The 18538-nt window shown below is 40.9% G+C and overlaps 1 protein-coding gene across 2 annotated transcripts in view; it reads right to left on the minus strand.

The window, feature by feature from the left end:
* DNAJB11 (DnaJ heat shock protein family (Hsp40) member B11) overlaps positions 1 to 18538 on the minus strand; it is an 18983-nt gene continuing 445 nt past the window's right edge. For both annotated transcript variants that reach the window (XM_069558459.1, XM_069558467.1), the window contains exons 2-11: positions 15034 to 15490; positions 12970 to 13126; positions 8251 to 8348; positions 6395 to 6527; positions 4497 to 4639; positions 3650 to 3732; positions 2387 to 2444; positions 1309 to 1420; positions 924 to 1083; positions 1 to 460 (exon numbers count right to left, since the gene is read on the minus strand). In XM_069558459.1, coding sequence (XP_069414560.1) covers positions 396 to 460; positions 924 to 1083; positions 1309 to 1420; positions 2387 to 2444; positions 3650 to 3732; positions 4497 to 4639; positions 6395 to 6527; positions 8251 to 8348; positions 12970 to 13126; positions 15034 to 15101 — 1077 coding nt within the window. In that variant the 5' untranslated portion in view covers positions 15102 to 15490 and the 3' untranslated portion in view covers positions 1 to 395. The remainder of the gene's footprint in view (positions 461 to 923; positions 1084 to 1308; positions 1421 to 2386; positions 2445 to 3649; positions 3733 to 4496; positions 4640 to 6394; positions 6528 to 8250; positions 8349 to 12969; positions 13127 to 15033; positions 15491 to 18538) is intronic.

The raw sequence follows: 18538 nt of genomic DNA on the forward strand, positions 1-18538 counted from the left end.
AAAAATTAACAAAAGAATGTATTTAAAAACAGACTTCTCCAGTTGGCATTTCAAATGAAACAGCTAACCATTAACTCCAACCCTTTGTATAGTGTCTTTTTGCTTCTGGAGTCCTCTTGCAGCTTTAATTCTTGAAACTCGGGCGGCAGCACCAGACATAAATCCCAAAGGGAGAGGTATTGTTAAACCTTTTGCTGGTCATTCTTTTCTCAACACAAATGGACAAATTCTTAAGCCCGCTTACTCATTTCATGACGATCATTAGAAGAAAAAAAATTAAATCAAACTTGCATATTGAAAATGAAAACAAAAATACACACACACAAAAAAACCCCTGCAGATAATAAATATCGCTGATTCACTTATTTTAAAACAAAGTCCAATTTTATTCATTCTTAATATCCTTGCAGTCCATTGTAAACCTTCTGCACTGATCCTTGTTTCAGCAGCTGTTTGATACCTGGAGGAAGAATGAACAAATGACTCCATTAACAAAAATGTAGCTTAAAGAGCATGTCTCACAGGAAGGCTCCACAAAAGGCCCTAGGACAAGCATGGATCTGAATTAAACAAGTAACCACCCATGTCCAACTTCATCACGTGAGGATACCCATACACGCACATCCAAGGGAATCCCTTGTCTTTGTGTCTCAGGCAGACATACAACACACACACCCCACAAAATTCCATGAGAAGAGGCAGCTGGAATGAACAGAAAGCTCTTCAGCTGTCTTCCATCCCTTCTTCTCTGTCCTCTTTCCACTTTTGACCTCTTTCCTTTCTCCTTTACCTTTTCCTTTTTACTTACGACCCACCACCTGGGCCCTCTTCTCAAGCAACCATTGTAGCCTTCACCCTCCAAGCCTCTGATCCTTCTAAAGCAGAACTCATCTTTCCCTGAACAATAAACATTATACCCTCACCTTCTCTTGCTTCCTCTGACAACTGTTCTTTTGGAAAATCCACATCGAAAGTGATTATCAAAGAGCCCTTGATGTTGTTGTTGTCAAAGTTGGGGAGCCCTTCCCCTTTCTTCCATAGCTTGGCTCCGGGTCTGGTGATCTTATCCCGGGAAATATGTACCTGGAAAGCAAAAGGGGATGTAGAGAAGGACTGTACTCTCGGAACACAACCCACAGCTTCCAGTGAGCACTGATACCCAGAGCGCATTTCACAGCTCAGCAGAGCACCAGGATGAAGGGGCAAGCAAAACATGTCTCTGTGGCTCCAAAGGACTGAAGTAACCTCAACATCAGCCACAGGAAGGCTTTAAAAGGACAGGACTTTTAAAAGAACTAGTTTGCTTACCTTGTGACCATCTAAGTGAGTAATGTCCATATCAAAGCCCACCAGAGACTCTACGAGGGAGATTGTCACATTTGTGTATAAGTCATCTCCTCGCCTTTCAAATATGGAGTGCCTGGAAGAGAACAAGGTAAAGATCAGTAACTTCCAAAGTCTTTTTTTGGAAGAGTTCAAAAACTTTTTAGAAAAGTCATGGAAAAGGATGGTTGCCACTCTTTCAAGCAATAAGCATCTCTTAAGACACTCCTTTGTGTATAGTATTAATAGAGACTATAAAGTTAGTAGGATTTATTAAGCCTTCATCTTCAGGAGCTTGTGATCAGCAAAAGCATATAATTAAAATACAAGTAATCAGATTACGGAAAAAAGAGGACTTCTGGCCATGGAGTTGGGGGAGAAGGGCATCAGAGATCGGTGGGGATCCCAGAGCTGGGTTTATAAAGGCCCGGTCAGCTCTGAAGCTGTAGATAAGGAGGGTGCATGGGAGACTGGGGACAGGACAAGAGGGAATTCTGGCAAAGATATGGACTTGAGAAGGGACTAGGTTCATTCAGGAAACAGAACATATCCCAGTTTCCCAGGAAGTGATCAGAAAGACAAGGCAGATGAAGAACACTGGGGAAAGATCACTGAGATTAAGGAGTGCTCTGAGAGAGAAAAGTCTTTGGCATTGGGGGCCCATTTCTCCATATTTGGGTGGGAATCTTGTTTCAGTGAATCCTTAGAAGCAGAGGCATCACTGGTCTCCGAAGTGGTAACCAAGAAAGCCTGACTTCCAGGCAAAATTCTTATGTAAGGGGCACTGCATGTTGAAGAGAGGCAACCAGGGAAGCTGCCCAGCAGCTGCAGATAACGTCACAGTAGGTTCTGTCTATGGAAAAGTCTCCCATTATTGCATGGGGCGCATTTCCTCAGTTAATATCTCTGACCTCCTCATCTGCTTCTCTTTCACACCTCCTTACTTGTCTTATCAACGCTCTCCAACCAACATCGTTTAGAATCTTAAGTCCTGAGTAAATAAATATTTAAGCTCAATAAGGGGCTCCAACCCAAAGAAGACTTCCAAACTGAGATGACTTACTTGACAACTTTGATTCGGAACCGCAGGTCTCCTGGCTCTCCATCCACGTGAGGCTCACCTACTCAGAAGAGATTACCACACACTGTAAGCAGAACACTGCAAATCTGTTTGGTAGCTGAAAAAAGTTTTTAAAGCCACTAACTTGGGCTTTGACTGTTAAGCCTATCTGTGAGCACAGTCTCCCTACCTGGTTATATCAAATTTTACATTATTAGTGAGGCTCACCTGTGCCTCAGGCACAGCAGTAAATAAGTTGACCTATTTCCTAAACAAAGAATGATTCACTGATTTCTGAACCTTATATTTTTTAAATTTTATTTTTTAATTTTTTTAATTTTAAAATCTTTAATTCTTACATGCGTTCCCAAACATGAACCCCCCTCCCACCTCCCTCCCCATAACATCTCTCTGGGTCATCCCCATGCACCAGCCCCAAGCATGCTGTATCCTGCGTCAGACATAGACTGGCGATTCGATTCTTACATGATAGTATACATGTTAGAATGCCATTCTCCCAAATCATCCCACCCTCTCCCTCCCTCTGAGTCCAAAAGTCCGTTATACACATCTGTGTCTTTTTTGCTGTCTTGCATACAGGGTCATCATTGCCATCTTTCTAAATTCCATATATATGAACCTTATATTTTAAAGCTATTTTTTCTTTAGAGTTTTAAATTTAACCCCAAAATGAGGTCTGAGAGCATCTTATTAATGTCAATTAGAGTTACGTCTCTTCTTTTATTGGGGAGTTCAAATTAATCCATTAAGTTCTGAACATCTTAAACTTTGATATAATTTAGGCTGTGTGTGCATGTTAAGTCACTCAGTCATGTCTGATTCTTTGTGACCCCATGGACCATAGCCCTCCAAGCTCCTCTGTCCATGGGATTCTCCAGGCAAGAATACTGAAGTGGGTTGCTTTGCCTTCCTCCAGGGGATCTTCCTGATCTAGGGATCAAACCCACGTCTCTTATGCCTCCTGCACTGGCAAGCAGGTTCTTTATCACTAGCACCACCTGGGAAGTCCAACTTAGGCTACTAGACAGTAACTTTTGGTCATCATATTCAAAGGATAAACAGTAATGCTACAGCTTAAAGATGGTCACAAAAAGCTTCCTGTATCCTAAAAAACAATGGAAGTGTGTTGGAAATGATGCATGCATTTATTACGTGGCCATGAAGTATGGGGTGAGGTGGGAGGTATTCATAAGCAATCAGAGAGCAGAAAGTTATGATAATAAAACATCAATGTCAGTATTTCACCTTCTCCAATAAAGGGGTACTCCATGCCGTCTCTCACCCCAGGTTCAATTTCTACCTCCAGTGTTCGTTCTTCATTCACTAGTCTGAGACAAAGAGAATTTAAAAGGAAAAGCAAATGAAAATATAAACCAAATCCCAGACACAGATAATTCAAGTTTTATCTACTCAATCTACTGTTTCTTGGAAGACTAGGCTATATCTCTAGATGACAAAGCCACTCGATATCCATTCACACCTTCCACCTGCCAAATGCCAGGGCAAAGCTTCTATGTATCACGTAATCACACAACCACTGATTCCAAAAGGGCCTACAGTTGGCCGGCTGTTTTAACATGAGGATCAGTAACAGAGAAAAGCACTTACACTTACATCAGTGTCCACCTGAAAGGACAGTGTCATGTTTATCAGAAAATCTAACAGGTGAGTTTATCCTATCTGATTTTTCCCCCTGATCCCACAAATAAATGAGCTAGATTTAATACATACAATTGAAGGTTCAATAAATAGTTGTGTTCACAATATAATCAGCAAACAATATGTCTCTAATCTGAAATTTAGCTAGACATATAAGATTGCTCTAAATATTCCAAGTAGAAAAAAATGGAATATCAACAACTTTAAGAATATTCAGAAATAAAGCTGATTTGTTTATGGACATAAAAGAAGACATTCAGAAGAGATACTTTAAGAAGAAACAAAAATGTAAATTTCTTTGCTCTGTCCTCTGGCAGGACACGAGGAAGAAAGGGAAGGAAAAAAAATCTAGGTATGGACCACTGGCATCTTATTAAACCAATGAGATGATTAAAGTGTCCTTTGGCAGAGCGAACAAGGTGCTTCTACTCACTTGACATTCGGGCACTCGTCGCAGACTACCTCCTGGGTCATCTGGAAGCGCCCAGGGCCCAGCTGGGTGGTCCGCATCTCCTGCCTGCAGTTGCACTTCCGTTTGCCAGGGGCCTGCCTCGCCACGGGTTTGTTTCTAACCACCTAGGAAGTGCACACACAGCATAAGCTTCTCTTTGCATCCCCCAGATTTCAGTTTCCTCACCGGATCTGGGCTGGAACCTTCCCTTCTCTCCCAAGCCATCCTTCAGGGAGACCCACAGCTGAGGGAAGTCCTGGAGGAGTTACAAGTCAGCCCCCACACAGGACTGTAGTAAATGGATCTTTAACGGACTCAAATTCTAAAGCTGGAGGAGAGAGAGGAGGGTAAGGAAGAGAACTAGAAGATAGTGTGCATAGGATCACTTTTTCTAAGCCACAAAGAAATACTACTGAGTTAACATAGTCCACAGAATTACTATTTCTCGAGAAATTTGAGCTGTGTAAAGCAGGAGCCCTGAAGAACAACCACAGCCTTCAAAAGCTGGCATGTGGCTCCCACTCCAAGATTAGCCATGATTAACCTCATGAAAACACTTCCTTGTTTCAGGCAATTCAATCTGGCACTGTTTTCCAATGTTGCCTCAATCTAGATACTCAGCCTGTAAGAAGAGACACAATGAGCATCTCCTTGTAGCTGACTGCAATCAAATATTCTGATCCCTCCAAATCAAAGGATATATATATTATATCCTTCATATATAATAAAATATATGAAGAAATGCATGCCTATGCAGCTGAATGAGGCGAATGCTTGGAGAAAAATCCCTCAAAGCCTACTAACGTATGAAGCCCAGTTCAACAGAATAAACAATAAAAGTAATTAGAGCTAACAGTTATGGCACTTAATATGTGCCAAGCAAGGCCCTAATCACATGTATTTACGAACTCTTTATGACACAGATGCTGCTATCATCTCCATTTTACAGAGAATGGAATGAAAGCACAGAAAGGCTCAGTAATATGACCAAGGTCACACAACCAATGTATGGCAGAGCCAGGACTCTAAATCAGGCAAGTCTAGCTCCAAAGTCTGCACTTCTAACCACTATGCTCTTTTAGAGTAATTATTTTTCTTAAAAAGAATCGACCGTGGGGGCATTTAAATAGCAAGGTCACATACATTCTTTACAATTAGATTAACAAGGAATTTGCTAACTATAAGAAAGTGATGTGTACATTATGTATAGCCAATGACTACAGATAACAGGCCTGCAAGGGAACATGGGAAATTAATCTCTGTACCTGAATATAGGTATAAGGCTTCCTAATAGCACTGTTTGGAACTGGAAAAAAAACTGGAAACAACCTACATGCCTATTGATCCAATGTGGTCACAGTGAAATTCTATTCAATAGAATTACAGCTGTAAGCAACAACATGGGTGAATCCTGACAATATTAAGAGTAAGTAAAAAGAGGCCAGTCTCAGAAGATAATGTAGTCTGATGTTGTTTTCAAAAAGTCAGAAACAATGTGAGTGAACGAAATACTATTCAGGTATACATACACATATAATAGAACAAATAAAGAGTGGCAATAGAGATGAAACTCAGGATATGACGTAGTCACCTGGGAAGGGAGGTGGGGGGATGGAATAGGGAAGTAGCATGTAGGTAGATACAAGTCCTGGTTTATTGTTTTATTAAGTTCTTGGGCTGAGAAATGAGTTCATGAAACAATTACAGCGTATCATGAACTAATCATTAGTCCATGGAACATAATCATGGATTATGATTCATTCAATTCTACGCACTGCCCCCCTTCCTAAAAGACAGAGAAGGTACCCAGAAACCTCTTAGTTTTAGTCATAACAACACATTCTAGAGTTAATATGAATAGGTGCAAAATTTGGACTTACTTCTACAAAATTTCCTGCATACACTTCTTCCAAAGTGACTTCTAGATCTACAATAATATCACTTCCTCTTGGAATATTTCTGTCTTGCTGACGAGGGGTTCCTCCAAACATGAAACCAAAATCTCCAAAGAAGCTGTTGGTAAGTGTAAAATCATCAGGAAAAGAAATCAGAATTCACCTCTTACAATTTTAGTTTTCTTCACACTGATAAAATATTGTGACCTACCAATGAGCAAAACTGAAAGACATTTTTAATACACTGAAGTAATAACATCATATATAACTTATATAGTATTTACAGTATAAATATACAGCACATATATATTGCCCCAACACAAAAAAACTACTTTTTAATATTGTCTAGATATACAATACAGTGTACAAAGTATGCCAATGAATTATAAATCAATGAAAAAATAATCTCTTTAATACTGACAAATATCAGAATATAATGGAGATGTTGAGAAAGGGTATAGTATCTATAAGCCCATGTATTGCTGAAACCAACAGTAATTTTGGACTCTTGTAGTGTTCACCTTTATATGCTTTTTAGATACTAACTTTGGTGAAAGAAGCTACTGCTTTGTACAAAAATCTTGGATACATAATTAAACTAAAAAAGCATCAGCCTCAGTAAAACTCTGGACCTGACAGAAAAGGAAGTTCTGGTCTCATATGGTCAAAATTAACTTGTGTTAAATAACAGAAGCATCACTTTAATATAAACAGTGACCTTTAACTCCATAGGAGTTCTAATTTTAGTCTTAAATTTTGGTTAAGAAGTCTCAGATGTTAGCATAGTGATGACAACTATACAACCCCTCAACTCCTCCCTCCAGAAAAAAAAAGACAAAAAATCCCCCAGTCTCGGTGAACAGACTCCCTGAATCTTGAATAAAAGCAGAGGGAGAGGATTTTGATGCAGGAGGGGCATGGGCAGAGCCTTTTCTCTTTCTGGCATCTCTGGGTATCACTTCTAACTGCCAAGAGGTTTGAACAGAACACTTCCCTGGTAGGCTAAAGCAGCCAAATCAATCCTGGGGAAAAGCAGGATTTCCTAACCATATTCCTCACACATCTTCACAGGTCCTGAAAATCTACTGTCACCCCCAAACACTAAACATAGCAACTGTGATTCTTACTTTTTTTGAGTTCACAAAACTCTTTATAAGAATCTGAAGAAAGCATTGCATCCTCCCCCCACAGAAATGCATATTCAAATATCTTTTTATTTATAATTTGACTCAAAACCCCCGATCAAGACCACCTATTTATGCATCATCAGAGCACATGAAAATTCAAATGTTCAATAAAGTGGGCCTCAAAGAGTGGGAAGGTAAGGTGTTTATCATCCAGCCACTCAGCATGCTCAGAAAGCCGGGAGCAGCAAGAGACGGAGAGTTCTCTGCCCTGACTCCTTCCACCAATGCTGATGATCACAATCATCCCTTTCTTGCTGCCAGGATGAAGAGGCAGCTCTGGGTATAGGAGCAGGAATTTCTCTCTCTTACAAGAATCATCTTGCTCAGTAAGTGGTTTGCAGATCTGAAGACAGCGAGGAGACAAAATGAACTGGTTTCCAACATATATCACCCCCAACAGAGTGGGAATTGATTCAACTGATATGGTTGGCTAGAAGGACATCCTATAAGTACTAGCCATCTTTGCTGGAGCTTTGTGAAAATAGAGAGGTACATTCCCATACAAAGGATGATGAATGACCTGCTGGTCAAGGATCAGTTGAGTTGTACTTTTCATCAAAAGATTCTGAGCAAGGGAGCAAGGATACTTCTTCAATAATCACTACGTGATCCACTCTCAGACACTAGTACTTTGCAGACGGATAAGTCACTTACTGTGAAAAAATGTCCCCATGGGAGCTCTGATGGCCGTCTTTCAAGCCCTCCTCACCATACGTGTCATACTGTTTCCGTTTCTCACCGTCCGACAGAACCTGGGGGCAAAAGCCAGCGGAGGGGCCGATTAGGAAAAATGGTCTGGTACGGTGCGTTCACATCCATGTTTCAGAATTTGTAAACTCTGATACTGTGTGTAAAATTTTAGTGGATGGTGGTTTTCATTTTGTATGGTATTGAGGCATGTTTAAGAGTTAATAAATTCTTTGATCCACGTTCACTTTGTAACTTTTCACAATGCTCAACTCGTGTTTTTAATTTAAATTGATCAGAACTCAAGGAGCTGCATAAACATCATGCAGATTAGCACTAACAAGATTAGCGACATGGCTATGAATGTGAGGGCAGTAACAGGAAAGAGTGAGATGAATTCCTATACCATAAGCTCTACCCGACACTACCCCACACAAATTAAGAGATTGGCAAGTCGAGAGAATCAAATGACAGGTTTCCAGAAAGGTCTACACTGCAATATTTTCATATTCCCCTTTCATTCTTTTGATATATGTAGAAATCCATTTGTGGAAGAGTGCTGTCTGGCACATACAGCTCACAATGTCCCGAGTCTGAATTGCAAAGAGTGAAAAGGGATACTGCTCTACGAAGGATGCTCAAGCTCAATTTCACAACTTGAAAAAAGACTTTCTAAAGTTTTAATGGTTTTAGAAAACTAGATGCTCAGTCATAAGTATATGCTTTCTCACTGGGACCATTTCATATCTAGAATAAAGAATGTAAAACAAAATAAGCTTCAGCGTTATTCAAAATTTGCCTTCCAAAAAAAGCTTCCCATTTACTGACAGCATTCTGAAATATATGCACTTTGAAGGGGCTTTCCAGGTGGCTCAGTGGTAAAGAATCCGCCTGCTAAGCAGGAGATGCAGGTTTGATCCCTGGGTTGGGAAGACCCCCTGGAGAAGGAAATGGCAACCCTCTCCAGAATTCCTGTCTGGAGAATTCCATGGGCAGAGGAGCCTGGCGAGCTACAGTCCCATGGCATCGCAAAGAGACTGACAGAACTTAGCAACTAAACAACAACATAACTGAAAATTCAACAACTTTATGCTCTTTGGTATTCTTACATTTCTATTTAGACAGCAGACGGAAGGAAAAAGTTATTCGAAACTCATACTTGTGTTGGCTCAGGAAAAAAAAAGGTTGGAAATATATGGGGCTTGTTGACTCAGCAAAAGAAAGGGAAGATCTGATTGGCATATGTAAATAGGACACATTTTTGGCTCAGGGCCTGAATGATGTGTAAGGAGCCACAGTAAAAAAAAAAAAAAAAAACTATTAACATTTAATATACATTCAGAAGGATAAGAAGAAAGTCAGTGTATAAGAAAGTGAGCATTCTTAAAATCAAAGAGAAATGAGTTAGACTAGAAGTGACTAGAGTACTCAACTAAAGCCACTATGATAGAGCAGGTGAAAAATAAAGGGTTTGGTAAATATCCTTTAAAAAAAAAAAAAAGCTACTTTGGGGAAATAGAAATGGGCAGAGTTAACTTAAAAAACAAAACAGAAAAACCCTCATTATTATGTTATTGGGATTTTCAATATTTTCACTTTCAAGTCCACTTCTCTGTTCTTGCCTTGGCAAAGAAATTAATTCTACATTGGATCCATAGGAAATTCCATTTCAAACCCCCCCAAACAAAGACTATTTTTAAGTCAGCTTCTTTTTGGACATAGGAGGCTTCTGTAATAACTCATCCAAAACTACCCTTAAAGTTATCTATTATCATTCACTTACTCCTCACTTCTCTTCTGTCTAAATGCAGTTTTATTCCAGTCTTGGAAACTTTTATTTTTAAGAGAAAGAGAGGAATTTCTTAGTTGACTGGCCAATCAACCAGTCTCAACTAATTACCTGCAGTAATCTCAGCTCAGTAGAGAAGACAGACGTATTCACAATAGACCCTTCAACTTTAGTGAGATTTTGATTTGTGGACACTGATTTATCCAAGGACCAAAGACAGGCAATCAAGTGAATGACACAAAGAAGAAAGAAAATTTGAACTGGGGACTAGAAAGGTTCTCAGTTAAAATGCAATTTCATTGAATGATGCATGTATAGCCTGCCTAGGTCATGGTGAAACAACATGGAGAATCTACAAAGAGGATGGAAAATCCTTAGCAACAGTTCTCCCAGAAAATAGTTTTGATTATTGGGTTTCTATCAAGTAATGGGAGTATTCATGGTAAATAAAGTGCAAAACATGGAATCCATATTAACAAGAAACAAAATGTTACATATAGTAATTTAAGAGGGTCCACCAACTCTCTCAAGTTTATTTGTGAGCCTAAGGTTAGGAATTTTGGTCCTATAGGTGTTGAGAGAAGAAAGGGAAACCTCATTAATTTTAAGTTTCATGTGCATATAAATCACTTTTACTTCATTCACTTCTTTAACCCAGGCGGCCTTAGGAATCCCCTCTTTGTGGTTTCCTCCACTAAAATATTTTCCAGACTTGTTTCCAATCTTCTCACTATATAGGGATTTAATCTGAATTCAGAAGCTGTAGCTCCCTGACTCAGTTCAGTTCAGTTTAGTTCACTCAGTCGTGTCCGACTCTTTGTGACCCCATGAATTGCAACACGCCAGGCCTCCCTGTCCATCACCAACTCCCAGAGTTCACTCAGATTCAAGTCCATCAAGTCAGTGATGCCATCCAGCCATCTCATCCTCTGTCGTCCCCTTCTCCTCCTGCTCCCAATCCCTCCCAGCATCAGAGTCTTTTCCAATGAGTCAACTCCTCGCATCAGGTGGCCAAAGTACTGGAGTCTTAGCTTTAGCATCATTCCTTCCAAAGAAATCCCAGGGCTGATCTCCTTCAGAATGGACTGACTGGATCTCCTTGCAGTCCAAGGGACTCTCAAGAATCTTCTCCAACACCACAGTTCAAAAGCATCAATTCTTTGGCGCTCAGCCTTCTTCACTGTCCAACTCTCACATCCATACATGACTACTGGAAAAACCATAGCCTTGACTAGATGGACCTTAGTCGGCAAAGTAATGCTTTTGAATATGCTATCTAGGTTGGTCATAACTTTTCTTCCAAGGAGTAAGCATCTTTTAATTTCATGGCTGCAGTCACCATCTGCAGTGATTTTGGAGCCCAAAAAGATAAAGTCTGACACGCTGGACTGGAAGAAACACAAACTGGAATCAAGATTGCTGGGAGAAATATCAATAACCTCAGATATGCAGATGATACCACCCTTATGGCAGAAAGTGAAGAGGAACTAAAAAGCCTCTTGATGAAAGTGAAAGAGGAGTGAAAAAGCTGGCTTAAAGCTCAACATTCAGAAAAGGAAGATCATGGCATCCGGTCCCATCACTTCATGGGAAATAGATGGCGAAACAGTGGAAACAGTGTCAGCTCCCTGACTACTGGAGTCAAATTAATTTTTTCTGTGCCCTTTTAGAAAATGGGAATAAATGGTGACTAGAACTGATAACAATGTATTGTATAGCTGCAAGCTGTGAAGAAAGCAGAAAGTAAATGTCCTCACTATAAAAAGAAATACATGATGTGAGGGACTGAGCAAAATCCTTTCACAATGTATACACATATCAAATCACCACAACGTACACTTTACATATCTTACAATTTCATTTATCAATTATATCTCAACAAAGCTGAAAAAAAAATATAACCACCAATCTCTTATCCTATTTCTAGGGGAAAGGTGAATTGCAACACATGCTAAGCAGCTAACTCTTATATTAATACACATGAAAGATTATCAGCTGCTTATTTGTAAAAATTTTTTCACCATGGTGTTGTGTAAAATGGTTCTGTGTGAAACGGTTTTTCAAACAGTAAAAAAGGTGATTAGGATTCAATAAATACTCCTCTGTGTTGTTAAAAATGAAAAAGAAAGAAAATGGGAATAAGAATATGCCCAGCTCTACTATATTTCATGTTGTCCTAATGAAGATTAAATGAAATGATACACATCAAAATGTTTTAACCTCTAGATTAGAGGTTGTAAATTCAAACTATAGCTATGTTTTCTTTGATCTGCACATAAAAGAAAATTTTAAATTGAATTAGTTCCCAACACGTTATAACCACGAAAATTTACCAAAAAAATCAGGGATTCCACTCCTCTAGAAAAATTAAATGATCTGGCAACACAGTGCTTACATCTATATATGGCAAAAACTGGTTGGGGTTGAAAAACAGCTGCCCCCTTGAAATGAGTCAAGAAGTCTTCAGTTTGTCACAGTCCTCTTCATTCCCTGATGATTGCTAAAATGGAGGCAGAATATCCACTCTCCTGTTTTACCTAATACCTGCCATGCATATTATCTGCCTGGTCCACGTAGGCGGGTGGATTTGCAATCCTCATTTAGATTTTGTTTCTGCTTCTGGCTCCAACTTCCAATCTACTATTAATCTACCAATTCTATCTGCTTTCATTCATCTTTTTTAACACTACTCTCCTTAATAAAACAAATGCTGATATGAAAAGGGCAGGAAGTAGTACCTTCTAAAATACATGTACAATACAGCACTGAGCACTACTTTTATCTACTGTCTATTTCTTTTAAAAAGTGACCTGAAAAACGGGAGTGTTACTCTGCGTTACATGGTCTTTTCTGTATCTGCAAGGTTTTGTTTATACTTTACCTTCTTCCTGACTCACCTCATAAGCAGCACCCAGATCCTGGAATTTCTCCTGTGCCCGTGGATCATCAGGATTCCGGTCAGGATGAAGCTGCAGGGCTAGTTTTCTGTAGGCCTTTTTAATATCCTTTATAGAGGCACTGCGAGGCACCCCCAAGATCTTATAGAAGTCTCGCCTGGGGATGCAGGAGAGGGAGAAGATACTTCATTAAAGGGTTATACATTACATTTTTAAAAGTGAAATTTTTTCCTTTACATTTAGGTTTGTGTCTGAGCAAAGAGGTAGGAAAATGAAGGTACATATGTGACACACAAAAAGAATGACTTAAAAAACCACACCAGAATTTGTAATGAGTTTCATACACTGAAGCAATCATAATGAGAGGCTATGTACTTTTTGAACAATGCTAGGATTATTCAAAGTATCTGTGGCATTCTTAGGATAACTAGTTTTAGTCAAGAAAGTCATTTTCTTATTTTATGGTCATACCGCTATAATCAAATTGAGTCTCTTTGTCATCCTCTATTATCGACTTCAAATGACTTGACTGCTTCCAAAGATCAAATAATCTCAAAGGATGATTTTCTTTATCCAAAAAAATTGTATCATATAAACATTCTGACTAACAGTAGCACTCTTTGAATGTTAAAGATGAAGTGGCTGAAATTAACTTCAAAGGTTAACACAGAAGTTAAGTCAAAGCCCAAACAAGAGAAGCCTGAAAAGAGAATAACATTCATTTGAATGTATGAGTTGTGGAGTTTTGCGCTGAAAAAGAGAAAATATCAATTTTGCAGTCATTCAGTCAGTTCACTCACTCAGTCGTGTCCGACTCTTTGCGACTCCATGCATTGGAGGAGGAAGTGGCAACTCACTCCAGTGTTCTTGCCTGGAGAATCCTAGGGACGGGCAGCCTGGTGGGCAGCCATCTGTGGGATGGCACAGAGTTGGACACGACTGAAGCAACTTAGCAGCAGCAGCAGCATGCTGACATCTTGTTCAAACAACTTAAGGTACACATTGCTTTAAGTGCAAAAAGTGCTAACAAAAACATGTTAAAAATACAATAAAGTTTTACCTAGGAGAAGAAGATTTTTATTTTAGAAATATAAGATGTTTCACAAGGGGAAAAAAAAAGTTTAAGCATATATGCACACAGGGTGGGGGGACTTTTAAGAGAATAATAAGCACTTAAAAGTGTCAAGTTCTTCTAAGTAGTGCTTTCTTCTTTCAGAGTAACCTACAAATTTGTCAGAAGCTAAGGATTTACTATTTTCCACATTCTAAATATGAGCCTGGCATATCAAATTCAGTGGATACCGGCCCTACAGGACAGTGGATCTTAAAGGCTGGAGAATCTCTAGAGTCCAGGAGGTCCTGCTTCTTTCAAACAGGTGGCACATTATCATCCTCATGTCAAAGATGGGAATTTTGGTTTTCTTTCAAAGTCACATAATTCATAAGTTGGGTGGGGCTAGAATTCCAGTCTACTGGCTATTCGTGAAATGTTTCGCCCCTCTGCTTGTAATACTACTCAGCTCCCTAAGAATGCTTCCTGGAGAGACAATGAGGCATGACAGCTTAGGCTCAGTATCTCACGAAGCTGAAAGGTACAAGGGCTCTTCAAAGGGTCTGCCTTGCTCCTTCATTCCAATTTCTTTCAGTCCCGGCATGGCTACCCTACCTATTCTCCCCACTTCCTCACTTTGCCTGGTATCACAACCCACCCACTTTAATGCCAGCCCAACGGCTCGTTGTAGACTTAACACTGTATCGTCCCCTTCTCCAAACTCAGCAGCCCCTCATCCCACGTTGCGTTTGTCACTGCATCCAACCCTCGCTTCTCTGGGCAAATCTAGCTCTAGGGCTTCCGAGTCTAAGTCCCTATCTCCCGGGTCACCCACTGTCGTCCTCTCCATCCCACTAGCCTGGCCCACACTACCCACTCCTCCTCTCCACCGCCTCACCACAGCAACGCCCCCTACCACTCCCCCCGTCGGACAATGTCCCCTTCTCTCCCCAGCCTGCTTCCTAGCCAAGACTGACTTAATGGCCCCGTGCCCGCAGATTCCAATTCCTCACCCGGCGATCACGGTCCCGATGAGGTACAGCAGCAACAGGCAGAAGGTGCCCAGGTTCTGCGGGGCCATAGTCCCTCTGTGCCGGCCCCGGTCCCCCGCACTCCTCACAGCCCCCGCCGCCGCGTCGGCTCGTCAGCCCACCGGGCCCTGAGAAGCCGTCTTACGCCCGGGTCTCCGACTTAGTTAGGAGCGACAGCTAGCTTGCCCCCTCCTCTACCAGTCCACTTCCCGGGAGTCCCGAGTCCCGGCGAGAGAAGCCCCTAGCGGGCCAGAGCCAATCGCTGCTCCGGACATCACACGCGGCCGGCGCCTCACAGCCAATCAGTGCAGTACACTTCACCTCCGAGGCGGCGCGGGCGGCCAGTTAGGCTTCGGGACTGCAGCCGCAGCTCCCGGCCAATTAGAAGGGGAAACGTCAGAGAATCGCGCCGCCGCAGGAATCCGTCCGGCCCAGGCACCTGCCAGTCGGAGAAAATTACGTAAAGATTGGTGATGTAGGATGCGTCCTAGAGCCGGCGTCCACGGTACGAGAAGTTTCCCTCCGCCCGCCTCCTTGGACTCTCTACCAATCACAAGGCTCTTCCTCCAGCACTGGCCAATTACAGGAGGGAAGTTTTATATTGGTTACAAGTCTAGGAATTTCATTCATATAGAGCTAGGCGCTGGACGCCCGGGAGGAGGTACGCGAGCGAGATGGGCGGGGACAATGACTGAAAGTCAACGGTACAACGGACGCGACGCTTAGGTCATGATTTGCCTTCTCCTAACAAAACTCACGCGAAACGGTCTTCGTTTCGCAAAGAAGAGGCCTGATGTCCGTGGAAGCAGACAGACTTAGGTTCGAATTCAGCTTCCACCACTTCTAGCGGTGAGAACATGCGCCTTGTCCCAAGTCTAAGCCTAAGCTTCTTTTCTACAAAACTGAGGCACAGCATTTACTGATAGTATTGTGAAATTTTAATCTGTAAGCCGTCTAGCGCAGCGTCTGGCACATAGTAACCACGCAAAGAATAATAAATATTACACTTAAAAGAACCAAAACAAAAAAACAAAAAAAACCCCTACCAGAAACGACCCTCTGACCCCTTCCACCCACCCCTTTGCTCATTTCAGTAAATCACCACCTAGTTGTTCACTGCAAAGCTTCAGGTATCTTCCTTGATTTCTCTCCTGTGTCCCCTATCCGAATCTTTACCTTTAAACCATTTCTTGAATCTGTCCACTATTATATATCTCCACCACCTCTTGGCCAAGTCACATCATCTCCCACCAGGCAAGGGCTTCCTAACTCGTCTCCCTGCCTCCACTCCTAATATCTTAGGATCTCTTTCTCACCCCGACCCTTTTCCCTGCCATGATTTTTTACACACATGTCAGATCATATAATTTCTCTGCTTAAAAGCCTCGAATGACTTTCCGTTGCACTTAACAATAAGATCCCCAGCCTGTATACTAGCTATTAGATAATATAATAATGTTTACTTGTTTAGCCACTAAGTCGTGTCCAACCCTTTGTCACCCCATGGACTGTAGCCTGCCAGGCTCCTCTGTCCATGGGATTCTCCAGGCAAGAATACTAGAGTGGGTCGCTATTTCCTTCTCCAGGGGATCTTCCTGACCCGGGGATCAAACCATGTCTCCTGCATTGGCAGGCGGATTCTTTACCACTGAGTCACCAGGGAAGCCCCATAAGAAATGTCTAAAGAGATTTAAAATTTATCAATTATATATATGTATATCACTTGGGTATCATACACATTAAAAATATTAATAGGCAGGGAAAGACAAATATATAACTTTAAATATATAACTTTAAATAAACCATCTACCTAATTATTCTCTAGTGCCTAAAAAGTTTAAAGAGGAATACTGGCCTAGCTGAGTCAATGTTAAAACATTGATAATATAAAGAACCAGATTTGTTCAGTTGCTCAGTCATGTTTGTATCTGACTCTTTGCGACCCCATGCAAAGCAGCAGGCCAGGCTTTCCTGTCCTTCACTATCTCCAGTAGTTTGCTCAAACTCATGTCCATTGAATCGATCATACTATCCACCTATCTCATCCTCAGGAAGAGAAGGGGTGACTGAGGATGAGACGAAAGAAATTGAAGCAGTCACCCAAATTTTCAGAATAATGTTAATCCTAGAAAATATCTTAGTTCTAAAATCTAGTAACATCCCAAAGGCGAGAGTCTCTTCCTGTACAATCCTAAAAGTCTGTACTGTTACATCTCAAAAAATAAGGAATGTGTATAAAGTCAGATTAAGATGATAATCTAAAATCTCTCAGTCTAGAATATAAAGAGCTGGGGAAATGGGAGAATGATACTGTTCAAACATGCCAGTGATCATCTGCAGAATAAATATAATGAAATAAAAATTTATGGGAACTTAAATAGAAAAAGCAAACCTCACAGATAAATATTTGAGCCATGATTGGCAATGCAGCTATGGTGATCAAGTGATCACAGCAGGTGGCAGGCAAAAGTCAGAATCAGGAAGCAGGACATAGGAAGGAATGTATAAATGAATGCACCTTGACTCTCAGCATCATTCCAGTGTGCAACTAGCCAAGTTTCAAGTGCTCTATAGCCACATGTGGCCAGTAAGAAACATTATTTTTTAATAAAGCTTGGAAAAAAAGAACAAAAAACGTACATGATCTGTACCTTCACCTAGTATACTCCTTACCACGTTTTCCAGCAAAACAGTTTCCTTTATCTTTTTTGAATACATCAAGCTCATTCCTAGTTAAGGCCTTTATTCTAGTTTTTTTTCTGCCTGAAACACTCTTCCCTCAGATCCTAACAGGGGTGACTCCTTTTTAAACTCAGATAACAGCTTAAATTCACCACTTTATAGAAGACTTCTTGACGGAGCAACCAAAATTAGCAACTATTGAATCTCTGTTTTTATACTGCTCTATTATTTTCATCCCTGCCCTCACACACACATACTGGAATGCCAGTTTCATGAGAGCATGAATATGGACTGTTCTCTTAACAGCTGTTTAAGGCAGCAGCTTAGAACAGAGTCTGCCACTGCGTAAAAGTCGCTTTAACTGTGATCTTCGTGTGCTGGCTTCTTATTCTTCAGGCCTCAGCTCAGATTTGGCATTCACCCATTCTCCCTATCAAAATATACACTCCAAGAAAACAAGGGCTTTATGTTTTGTTCACTACTGTAATTCAAGTGGCTAACACTGTGCCAGATACAGTGCAGAGCTAAGAGGGAGGCCAGGTTACTGCTTTCAGGAAGATGCCTACTAAGGGAGAGAGGCCACATGCAAGAGGAGCTAAATTGCATTTTACGGTCTTTTTTACCTTTGTATCTCCCACACCTAGAGGCCATAAACGAACTAAGAAAACAGAAAATGGCCAAAAATCATAAAATGAAAGTTTAGAGAAAAGAGTGATGTTCTTATACTAGGTGAAATCCAAAAAAAAAAAAAAAAACTTAAAAGCAGTAACATGGTTGACATGAGCTCACCCTGGTCGCTCTCGCT

The sequence above is a fragment of the Ovis canadensis genome, chromosome 1 (genome assembly GCF_042477335.2).
Source record: "Ovis canadensis isolate MfBH-ARS-UI-01 breed Bighorn chromosome 1, ARS-UI_OviCan_v2, whole genome shotgun sequence".
Lineage (NCBI taxonomy): Eukaryota > Metazoa > Chordata > Mammalia > Artiodactyla > Bovidae > Ovis > Ovis canadensis.